At 36.5% G+C, this 12,872-nt stretch overlaps 1 protein-coding gene across 2 annotated transcripts in view; it reads left to right on the top strand.

The window, feature by feature from the left end:
- Nucleotides 1-12,872, top strand: part of LOC115210521 (protein broad-minded) — a 247,424-nt gene that overhangs the window by 137,460 nt on the left and 97,092 nt on the right. For both annotated transcript variants that reach the window (XM_036502208.1, XM_036502209.1), the window contains exons 14-16: nt 1,481-1,564; nt 3,190-3,332; nt 5,983-6,119. In XM_036502208.1, the coding sequence (XP_036358101.1) occupies nt 1,481-1,564; nt 3,190-3,332; nt 5,983-6,119 (364 nt within the window). The remainder of the gene's footprint in view (nt 1-1,480; nt 1,565-3,189; nt 3,333-5,982; nt 6,120-12,872) is intronic.

The following is a 12,872-nucleotide window of genomic DNA, read 5'->3' as shown; positions in this document are numbered from 1 at the left end:
CTTTTAGGGTCAATAAAATAAGTACCAGTTGAATGTTGGGATCAATTTAATCTACTTATCCCCTCCTCAAAATTACTGGCCTTGTGCCAAAATTTGAAATCAATAATTGATTCATTCAATCTGTAAAATATTTTAGGAGGGTGGATATTTTATAAATTACCTGTAGAACAGAGTTTGTTCAACTAGTGTTGACAGTCATCAAAAAACCACCAAGTGAGAACTTTTCTCTTGAAAGTTACTTAACCTGCCAACATTGCAGCAGATTTTCTCACTTATCTTTACTAGATTAAGGGCAGGTGCTATATGTTCTACATGTTAAAATATGTCTACTTTAAGTGGATTTATCTTTGATATATAAGTAAAAATAATGATAATGAATAAAATATTAATTTGCACTAAATTAATGAGATACTGTCCTACAGTTTGTAGTTCATCGATGAACCACAAGAGAATGAGACGTCATCATCATCATCATCATATGTCTCTTTTTCTATGTTAGCATGGGTTGGACAGTTCAACATGAACTGACAAGTGGGAGGGTTGTACTAAGCTCTAATGTCTACTTTGGCATGGTTTCTACATTCTACAGCTGGAAACCCTTCATGATACCAACCACTTAGTCACCAAATATCCACAAGACAAAACCCCTCGAGCAAGTGCCCTGCTAAAGAGGTAAATACATGTCTTGCCCATCTGGAAAGAGAGAGATCTGAGGTCAAGGTGCAAGGTGAATGTGAAAGAAAGAATACAATAGAGGAACAGAAACTGTGGTTGGGTAAGTAAGTGCACTATGGGGAAAATAGTGTGACAGATGATTAGAGATAAGGGAGTGAACTGGATGAGTTGAATATCATTTTAGGGGAGGGGGAGTGAAGGAAAGAAATAGGAGCCGGTCAAGGGAAGAGGAGATGTCATCATCATCATCATTATCATTTAATGTCTCTTTTTCTATGTTAGCTTGGGTTGGACAGTTAACATGAACTGATATTTGAGAGGGTTGTACTAAGCATCAGTATTTAACATCCATTTTCTGTGATGGCATGGGTTGGATGGCTTGACAGGAGCTGGCAAGGCCAGGGGCCACACCTGACTCCATAGTTTGTTTTGGTTTGGTTTCTACAGCTGGATACCCTTCCTAATGCCAACCAATTTACAGAGTGTACTGGGTGCTTTTTATGTGGCACCTGCACCAAGAGACAGTAATTTCAGGTTTGAGTCCTCTTTTGGCAAGTTAAATTTTAAATCTATCTAGGGGTTGAAATAGATTGAAATAATGAAATAACTAAATAAGAATGATGTTATAAAAAGAGAAGTAATAAAGCAAGAATGTAATCCATTCAAGCTTTCCAAAACTTTCTTTTGCCTTGTTCTTTGATCATAAAACCTTGTCATTTATCAAATTTTTGGATATTATTTTTCAATAATTTAAAATTATTTATTTTAAAAACTGTCCATTAACAGTCAAATTTACTTTTTTCAGTTTCTGTCAATGTAACTCAACTTCTCCTGTTCATGTGTAATTTCATTGTCACACCTATATTTCCTTCAGATATATCTCATTGTGGTAAGTACTTAATGCTCTAACATTATTCCATTTATCACCAAAGTGAGAATTTAATGCCATTTGTGTTTAGATTTAGGAAAACCTTTGTCTTTTAAATCGTACTTGGATCCCACTACATTTAATTTCAAGGCATGTTGTATGTTGTTGCCCAGTATGTCTAGTTTCACTGAAACACATATGGATTAGTAAGCAATGTCTAAGAACAAAATACACTTTTCTAGAAGCAATTACATGCTTATTTTTAATTTTCCATAACATTTCATTTTAATCAAGGTTAGTGACTTCTGTTTCCTTTATAAGTATTGTCTTGAACATAGTGAGTATTTGCCTAGATTTAAAGAATTCCCACAACTAGTTTCAATCATACATACTCTCTGCTAAGATTCTATAATCATTTCTGTTGAAGAGTCATAACTTATATAAAGAACCTGATGAGGGTTTCTTGTAAAATTGACCTTGGTTTCTGTGTGTTGAGACAGTGTTCCTATGTATGATTATAATAGCACTGTCAACATTATAAGATCACCTGTGACATCATTATTCCTTTAGCATTCTGTCAAATGTAGTAGTTATTATGCAGACTGTTTCCAATTATGTGTCATCTTGTAGCTTTGAAATTTCAATGATGTGATTGCATATTTTTAGAATGACATTGTAGGGTAGATGTGAGAGGCCAGATCTGGCTGGTTTGAACATTAAAGAAAGTGACCATTTTGGCCAGATATGGTCTGGTTTAAATGCTAAAGGGTTAATTTGGTTTATATCCCAAGAAATATGTCTTTCTCATCATTTTCCAGAAGATAACACCTATACAGGGATGGTGTTCACATTTTGACCTGAATGATGACATCTAACATGACATTTCTATTTTCGTCGCAGTTAGATATTGACTGTTGTATGTCATCACACTTGACACTGATAGTTCTTCAAATCTGTGAAGAAATATCTCACAGCAGACACATTTGAAAATCATAATTTAATTTTCACTCTACTTGCAATTGTGTTAACTGCACTTGCAGTACATTGCAGCTGTTAGCTGCACTTGCAATAGGATGCAGCTGTTACTTTAACTTGCAATAAGACGCAGCTGTTAGTTGAACTTGCAGTAGGATGTGGCTGTTAGGTGAATATACAGTAGATTACAGTTGTTAGTAGAACTTGCAATAGATTGTCAGTATTGATAAACATGGGAACAACCTTATAATTGTTAGAGAATATCTCAAAGAGCAGAAAAAAACTCCTGCATCTAAATATACAAGTTCAAGACAATGGGAGAGTCTGTACGTAGTTGTGTAACCAGCTAGAAATAGCAGCCAAATCTCTCCCAAATAACACTCTACTGTTTTAGTAAAAGGAAGAAAAAATTGAGTGCTGTTACAAGTTACACTGTATCTGGAAATAAGACATGATGGTCAAGGCTAGAGTGCCTTTGATCATAGATGTGGTCAGTCACTGCTGACTTGGAGTTAAATAAGAATAACAGCAATGACAATCATAAAGCAAACTGAAATAGCTCTAAATACTTGTTCATTAATTTGTTTATAAGTTGAAACATTATAAACAAAAAAGTAATGTAATTTGTGTTTTATGTCACATGAAGTCATCAGTTCTGTTTTGTATTGTAGAGTTAGTTGATCCAGCCCAGCTTGCCACAAACATCTTCAGGAACCTTGCCAGCAAAGAGGATGCCTGTGCTGCATGTCTCTGTAAAAATGCCGTTACAGAAAGACTTATCTCACCAATATCCCAGTGGCTCATTTACTACAAGGTATTACACAGATTAGTCAAGATGAATTGATTAAAGCTTAAAGTAAAACTAATAGGATTATTTTACCCAAGAAACAGCTCTAGTCTTCATGGAATTAGTCTTTTTGGAATCATTTATTACTGCAAAAACTTTATGAAATACTTATTTGAGTGGATTTGTTAGTAAATCTTACATCAATGTAATCTTTCTTCCATTTGACTTGTATGCTTGTACTGTACAGTCATTTGAATTGTTTAAATGTATGGATACATTTAGGATTTACCTATGGAGAAAATATATTTAATCCTTGTTTGAGTTGATTAAAGAGAGATCCTTAGTCAAATTTGTTTTGTTTGACTTTTACCTTAAATAATTCAGTTTGGTAATATGGCGAGTGTACAACCACTGACAGGTCTCATGTTAACTGCCAAATGCAGTTTAGATGTCCTAAGATAAGACTAGTTGTAATTTTTAAGTTTATTCTGTTATTAGTATATTTTGTAATGGAAAAGGGGGCAAAGTGGCAGAATCATTAGCATGATGGGGAAAATGCTTATTGGCATTTCATTCATTGCTACGTTCTGAGTTCAAATTCTCTACAGTTGACTTTGCCTTTCACCCTTTCAGGGCCAATAATATAAGTACCAGTTAAGCACTGGGTTCAATGTAATTGTCTTGCCTCCTCTCTTCCAAAATTGCTGGCCTTATGCCAAAATTTGAAGCCAATATTGTAGTTTTGATTAAGGTGGTGAGCTGGCAGAATGATTAGCACACCAGGCAAAATGCTTAATGGTATTTTGTCCCTCTTTATGTACTGAGTTCAAATTCCACCAAGGTTGACTTTGCCTTTCATCCTTTCAGGGCTGATAAAATAAGTACTAGCTGATCACTGGGGTGATCAACTTACATCCTCCCTCAAAACTGTTGGCCTTGTGCCAAAATTTGAAGCCGATATATTTTGTAATAGTTCAGGATTATGGATTAGGTTGACTTTATTATCTCTCACAGACATCTAAGGAACATTAATAGAAAATTTAGAGATATAGATAATATTCAATTAAAATTAAATGATAATTTAATTTTTAAATTGTTAATTATATTTATGTAGTTGGAAATTGTGTTTAGAGATAGTGTGGTGCAAATCTCAATCCAAGCTACTACACTGTAATAAATGAAGTCAATTCTACTGATAAGAACAAGATGTGTGAAAGAAACCATAACATTTGATGTATTTAGAAGCTACATTTCAATACTGTCCAAAACTCATTGTATATACATAAATTGTGCATAAATACCAACATAACTACAACTAGAAATTTATTTCAGAATACAATAAACCAGGTAGATAACATTGCTTAAGACGATTTTTGTCCTTGGTAAGCAACTGTTATTTCCTATTTGCTTTCCTCTAGATAGTATGAAAAATGGCTAATATTTCCTTCAAACTTTGCTTTTGTTATATTTATTCAAACCCCAAAGAATCCTCCTCAACATATGGTTATGATGCTCTCCCACTAATCCTACTCATTTCATGATCAGCGATGTACATACTGTCAGCCACTATGGGACATGCTCAAGTGGTTAAGATCAAGCAAATCTGTGGTATTGCACACAATATTTTTTATAATGATATTTCTGCTTCAGCAACTCAGTACTGAATCTGTCTGAAATGTAATGGAAAATAGGTCAATTTCAAAACATTGATGTCCAGGTCACAAATGCAAAGTTTGAAGGGAATAGTCATTTCCCTTGATTTCTAGATAAAAGCAAATGGGAAACGACACTGATCAAAAACAAAAAAAAATTAATTTTTTACACAGTGTAATAGAACGGTGTGAGACCAACTAAGAGACAGGGACTTCTAGAGTTACTTACTGTATTAAAGTACTGTAAATGAGCATAAGTTTTGTGTTTTTTTAATATTTTACTTGTTTTGGGTAATGGTTGATCAAATTCAGACACAAATCTAACTACTTCCATTATAGCAGCCACTCAAACATAAAACAATTGATATGTTGTTTGACTGAAGAGTTGAGACCCAAATGAATCCTAATCAAGCAGATCAAAAGTATTCCAGTCATGACTAACACTGCTTTGTTACCAAGCATTAGACCACATTATCATACATGACCATCTTCTTTTCTTCTTTTTAAGGTGTACTTTAATGAAGATTTGCTTGCTCTTTCTAGCAAGTCAGGCAACCACATAGAAGACCTTTCAGGCCTATCAACCAAACAGTAGATTCAGCATGTTAAACCAACAAAGGAACATCTATATAATTGTTTGACTTATTCAATATACTAAATAAACCTCTTTACAATCTTGATGGCTACAACACTGATTTAATCTCATTGTGAACTTGCATCAAACTGAGACACCCAATATCTTACATCTCCATATCTAAGCAACTGATTACTTTCTTCATGTCATTGTTATATTCAAATACATTGACTGTAGCTCTGCAACACCATCTCCAGAAATTAGAGAGATATATCTTGCCAATATCTATGGCAAAGTTTCAATTTATAGCTCTTTGGGCCAGTTCAAAAACCATACATCCACCACTGCTCTTAATTATAGAAAAGAAACCATATGAAAACAGAGGATAATGATAAATGAATGAAGATGGATGCATTCTTTGCAGTTCTATATATTTTTCTATCTTCTACAGGCCAATAATCAACCTCAAGATATTAATGAAGTTACAGTGGTACAAACAGCAAATATACTCTGCGAAATGACTTTGACTTCCTGTGGAAGGAAACATCTTTTATATGGAGAAGATCAAGATCTGACAATAAAGTCAAGGTGAATTAATTTTTTCTATGTAAATGCCATGTTTTGTCATAGCACTGCCATCATTTTCACTATTATAAAAGCTATAATATATTATATTTATGCAATAGAATATTTCATACAAACTATTGGGCAAGAGTAATATGTGAAGGTGTGTGGCATAGTAGTTAGACTTGTGATCACAAGATTGCGGTTTCAATTCTCAGGCTTGGTAGTGCATTGTGTCTTTGAGCAAAACACTTCATTTCATGTTTTTCCCGTCCACTCAGCTGTAAATGAGTAACCTTGCAGCTGTTAATGATCTCAGTCACTTGTACCCTCATAGAAACTGGGTAACCAGCACTGTGAGTCCTGGGGGTTCATATCAGTAAAAAAAAAATTGATTACAGGAAATTTCACTGCCATTAATTCACCTGAAGAAAGTTCACCACAAGGAAAGTTTACTAAGAAAATATATCCATAGTATCTTACCTTTAATAGTTAAAAACTATTTTATTTTTATAAAAATGGTGATTTGATGATGGTGAATTTACCTGACATGAAAAATTTAGGGATATAGTTGTTTCTTTTTATTGTTTCTTTACTTGTACAACTGATCATGTGAAGGTATGTGACATAGTGGTCAGGACTGAAGCACCCAGCACATTCTGAAAAATGGTTGATATTAGGAAGGGCAACCAGCTGTAGAAACTAAGTAGAATTTGGTGCAACTCACCTGCTTGCCAGCTCTGGTCAAATCATCCAACCCATGGTCTGGCATGGAAAATGGATGTTGAATAAGTTCAATTCCTTTACTGGGTAATACTCAACTGAAAATAAGTACTGGTCAAACTACTGCTGTGCTCAGTCTGTCATGGGTGTCTGCTCTTGTCTCTTCAGTACTGGCTGTAAAGCCACTACTGTGAAAATTGGAGGCATTGGGAGGCAGCCCATGTGAACTAAGATGTTGAAGAATCATGTCAGCATATGCAGATGACATCACTGTCATATTGTTGAACACCAGACACATAGATCTGGTCAGCAATGCTCTAGAACGATATGAGGTTGTGACAGGAGCAAAAATTAACCATGAAAAGTTAGTGTGCCTACAGCTCGGTCATCTGAAACCATCATAGGTTGCTGGATGAAGGGACCCATTAAATTGCACAGGGTCTGGTTTGGTTCAGATCTCCAGGTGGAGAAGAACTGGGATGAGGTGACAAGCAGGGTGGCCAATCTCATGCATAAATGGGCCAAGAGAAAGCTGTCCTGAAACGTTGGGCAGAGGGGCAAATGCTTACATCATTGCCATTATATATTATTGTCTGACTGTTATGCTTTGCCCCAGTCTACATCTGACCAAACTGGAGTGCTAACCCTTCTACTTTCTGTAGAATGGACGTGTTCCACTGGTTAGGCACTCCATTTGCTGTCAACACTCACTGAATGGAAAGCTAGGTTTTCCATGGCTGCTAAGTGCAGACATGTGCTGAGGTTACGACATCTCCAGTACTTCCATGTTAGTAAGAAGGTATGGTCACCATTTGTCGGACAGGGTTTTACACAGCTCATTTCTTTGACTGAACTGTAGCCCTGGATCAAGCATAGACCAAGGCAGGGTGCCTGGCACCTAGAGTGTTATCAGGCACTCACAGTCCTCTATCAATCGGGCAATGTGGTCAATGGAATTTCAACAATGGTATTCTGTAGAGGGTTAGTGGTGGGCAAGTGCAAGTGCAACAAAGTTCTCAGGGAGACTCTAGACATCAACAGGAATCACCTAGGTGGACTGTTCTGGAGGACTTTCAGGCTGAGATCTATGGATAATTTCCAGAAATTTATAGCCTGACAGTAGTACTGGGGGACATTGCTAGTGTAGGCATGGAAGTGCCATCAATCAAGCTTGCCTAAGGTGCATACAGAGTGATGAAACTGATCTGTGTGCTCTTGTCCAGTGCCTGGGCATTGCTGACTTGTGGGTTTATGTCAAACACCTGCCTTCATGTGCAGAGCAGATCCAGTTATTGGCTGAGTTCATTGTGAAGATTGTCTTGCTACTTCCTTTGGCCAGGATAGACTGGCAGCATTTCTTTGCCTGATGGTCTGAGCAAAAGAGGTTGTGTGGTGGACAGATTGAAAGAGCTGAAGAAAAATACTTTCTTCTTTGGCCAAGCCCCCATCAACTGCTTTCAGTTTCATTTGAAAAGGAAAGTAAGGGCAGAGAGGAAAGTACTGCTTCCCAGCAATTTTGTTTAAAGGTGGATGAACATTGCAAGAATGGTCTGAGTGAATGGGCCTACCCTATGCATGCACTTGTAGGTTGAAGGAGAACAATGTGGTGAGGGCACTTGCCCAAGTGGTCAGGGTAACCATGGTTTTGTGAGTGGATTTTGTAGATGGAAACTGAAAGAAGCCCATCATTATACATATATGTATATAGGTTAAATAAAATGAAACAACAAAGCCAAAGCAGTGTGAAATTTCTAGGACATTTTATATGTATGTATTTGTGTCTGTGTTTGTCCTCCCACCATCGCTTGACAACTGATGTTGGTGTTTATGTCCCCATAACTTAGCAGTTCGGTAAAAGCGTCCAATAGAATAAATACCAGGATTACAAAGAATAAGTCCTGGGGCCAGTTTGTCCAACTAAAGGCAATGCTCCAGCACTGTGCCTATAATAATAGGCACAGATGTGGCTGTGTGGTAAGAAGCTTGCTTCCCAACTACATTGTTCCAGGTTCAGTCTCCCTGTGTGACACCTTGGGCAAGTGTCTTCTACTATAGATTTGGGCTGACCAAAGCCTTGTGAGTGGATCTGCTTGACAGAAACTGAAAGAAGCCCATGTGTATGTCTTTTTGTTTGTGTTTGTTCCCTACTACTGTTTGACAACCAGTGTTGGTGTGTTTACGTTCCCGTAACTTAGCAGTTCAGCAAAGAGGATTAATAGAATAAGTACTGGGGTTGATTCATTTGACTAAAATTCTTTGAAGTGGTGCCCCAGCATGACCACAGCCTAATGACTGAAACAAGTAAAAGAAGCTTGCTTCCCAACCACATGGTCCCAGCTTCATTTCCACCGTGTGGAACCTTGGACAAGAGTCTTCTACTATAGCTTCAGGCCGACCAAAGCCTTGTCTGTGGATTTGGTAGTCAGAAAGTGAAAGAAGCCCATCATATATATATATATTTATGTGTGTGTGTCTGTCTGTCCACCTACCATTGCTTGACAACTGATGTTGGTGTGTTTACATCCCCATAACTTAATGGTTCGGCAAAAGGGACTGATAGAATAAGTACTAGGCTTGTAAAGATCAAGTCCTGGGGTTGATTTCTTCAACTAAAAATCCCTTTAAGGCAGTGTTCCAGCATGGCTGCAGTCAAATGAATGAAACAAGTAAAAGAATAAGCTCCTAATAATATTACAAAAATATAATAGGATTTTTTAAATATTGAACAATTCTGAGGGCCCACCCAAGTAAAATTGGAATCAAAAGGGGTCTATACTTAAAAAATGGTCGAGAACTGGTGGTTTAGTTGAAGTAGCTTGATCAGAGTAACGGAGACCAAGGTAGTTATAGCAGAGACAGAATAGAAAACAGTGCTTCAGTAGGCAGCAGACAGTTGGCCTGTCTTTAATGTAATGTTCATGTTTACGTCATTACTCACTGTCACATGTTTCAATAATAGTATACCTGTTTTGTAAACCATCAACAATAATTTAGATTTCTTGTATTCTCTAATTCTAAACAGGAAACTCAAACTTTGTTATGTAGTTTTGACTATTTTATATGTGCTCCCCATAAATGATCATAGCATTTATAGAGAATATGATATCTTAAGTAGTTGTAGTAATCTTAGTCATGGCCAATGCTGGTGTCAAATAACTGGTACCCAAGTCAGTAGCCTGTAAAAAACACCTTTCGAGTGTTGAGCTTCATGGAGGCAATGACAAATGACTGAGACTTTTGGCATTATTCTGTGCTTGTGAAGAAGACCCATCAAGCCAAGTGAAATTGTAGTCGTAGCAAATACTGGTGTCATGTAAATAGCACCTATGCTGGTGGCACATAAAAGCACCCATTGCACGCTCAAAGTGGTTGGCATTAAGAAGGGTATCCAGCCATGGAAGCCATGCCAAATCAGACTAGAGTCTGGTTGAGCCTTCCAGCTTGTTAACCCTGGTCAAACCATCCAACCCATGGACAATGGACATTAAATGATGATAATGATATTTATACATAACAGCCTGCTTCATTCAGTTTCTCCCTACCAAATCCACTCACAAGGCTTTGGCTGGCCTGAGGCTATAGTAGAACACACTTGCCCAAAGTTCCACACAGTGGGACTGAACCCAGAACCATGTGGTTGGGAAGCAAGCTTCTTACCACACAGCCACACCTGCACCTATGCTTTTGTTGTCATTTCCCCACAATAATATATCAAGTCAATAATAGAGAGAAGGAAAAGTGTGGGAAACATAAACCGTGTGCTGCACCAGAATGTAATAGAATAAACCCTGAGAAAACACTGACATCAAATACTGTGACAGATTGACCTGGCAGTGCTCGAGGATGACCGAATGTTGTTGATTTAAGTCCTTTCAAAAGTTAAGAAGAGAAGAGCAATTATTAATTTCCTGTATTTATTGTATTCAATAACATTGGTATACAGTCAACATTTTATTAAAATCTCAAAATATCATATTAATTATCTCAATTCAAATTGACCTTTAGTCTGTCTTCATGAACCAAAATAAATAATAAATGACTTTGATTGGAATAATTAAAACTTTGTACTACAATATATTTTCAAAACACATGAATATTGATTTCTCTCATAGAAATAAAGTGATAGATTTGGGGAAGACTGTACATAACTGATCAACCCCAGTACTTTTTTTTAAAAGCCTGGTACTTATTCTATCAGTCTGTTTTGCTGAACTGGTAGGGTTACAGAGCCATAAACATACCAACATTGGTTGTCAAGTAGTCGTGGGGGACAAACACAAAGAGACACACACACATTTATATATATATACACACATACACATTAATATGTGCAAGTATGGCCCCACCACTACTTGATAACCAGTGTTGGTATGTTTACAGCCCTGTAAATAGAAACATATATATTTTTATATATGATGGATTTGGCAGTCTACATCTGCCAAATCCATTCAGCAGGCTTTGCTCAGCCCAAGGCTATAGTAGAAGATATTTGTCCAAGGTGCCATACTGTGGGACTGAACCTGGAATCATATGGTTTCAAATCAATCTTCTTTCCATACAGTCATGCCTGGTCTTTATTGTATTGCTCCTAGAAGGACAAAAATCAAAGTTTACCTAGGTAAATGTGAACTCTGGATATAAAGAGATGTAGTTAAATAACACAGTTATTTTATTCACAATGCCACTGAATTTATCAACCACTACACTTCCATAGACATAAATATTAAAAAAGATATTATTTGCTTGAAGGAAAATTCTTATGAAACACAACAATATATTCTTTTTAAATATCTCTAATTAGAGTTAAGAATGATAAATCCATTCTTCAAAAAAATGTTGAAAAAATCAAAAGTAACACTAGTAATGCAATGTTTTCAATGATTCCAGCCACATAAAGAATTATATGCAAGGCTGAGACATAAGTGTATTTAAATTACTCTACACACTGCATGAAGGCACATCGCTCAGTGGTTAGAGCATTGGGCTTACAATAACAAGGTAGTGAGTTTGATTCCCGGACTGGGTTGTGTGTTGTGTTCTTGAGCAAGAGACTTTATTTCACATTGCTCCAGTTCACTCAGCTGTAGAAATGAGTTGCGACATCACTGGTGCCAAGTTGTATCAGCCTTTGCCATCCCCTTGGATAACATCAGTGACATAGAGAAGGAAAGCTGATATTCATGGGTGATTGCTAGTCTTCCATAAACATCTGGCTCAGACTTGAGCCTCAGAGGGGAACATTCTAGGTGCAATTCTATGTTCATTCATGACCGAAGGGAATCTTTTACTTTTACACACTGCCATATGAATTATGGCCAGATATTCTGTAAAAATTTATACCTAGCAAGAAGCACCAATTAATAATACTAATGTGTGTTCAGGTGCACAAGAAACAGTTTCTTTTTATAGGAATAGCTGTGCATTCAGTGCAAAGAAACTTACAGTTTAGTGACTTATTTCATTATATATTTAGTGGCAGAGGAAACACATCTTCATTGGCATATGGGAATGAGAAAAATCAATTTAAATTCTAATCTGCAAAGACCAAGTTCACTTCACTAGGGAGTAGTCTTAATATCTTAAACATTACACTTTCTTCAATTTTCATAACTTTCACCCCTTTGCATTCAAACCATGCCTAGCCCAGCCCAAATATTCTACCAGTTTTATGTTCAAATTGGCCAAATCTAGCTTTTCACACCTACCCTACAATGTCGTGCTAAAAATGAATAGGGATATTATTTAAATTTCAAAGCTACAGAACAATGCACGATTAATTCAAAATGTAAATAAATATGCATTACATACATTCCACAAAAGAAAGAAATGTCACAAAAGAACGAAATATCACAATTCTTCCTTATTTACAGTTATTTGACTTCCAATCTGTCACAGGCTTCGTCTTTTCAATGTCTGCTGTTCTACTGCTACTTTAATAGTTACTGTTTCCTCAAACTCATCTGCTTCCCACCACTTACACTCAAAGCTACTTCTGCTTCTCACTCTTCACATCCTGCATCTTTTCCCTATTAAATATTTTGTACAATATTTTTC

This window comes from Octopus sinensis, linkage group LG4 (genome assembly GCF_006345805.1).
Source record: "Octopus sinensis linkage group LG4, ASM634580v1, whole genome shotgun sequence".
NCBI classification, from domain to species: domain Eukaryota; kingdom Metazoa; phylum Mollusca; class Cephalopoda; order Octopoda; family Octopodidae; genus Octopus; species Octopus sinensis.
Note: the sequence above shows the minus strand (reverse complement) of the source record. Positions and strands in the feature narration are given on the sequence as shown.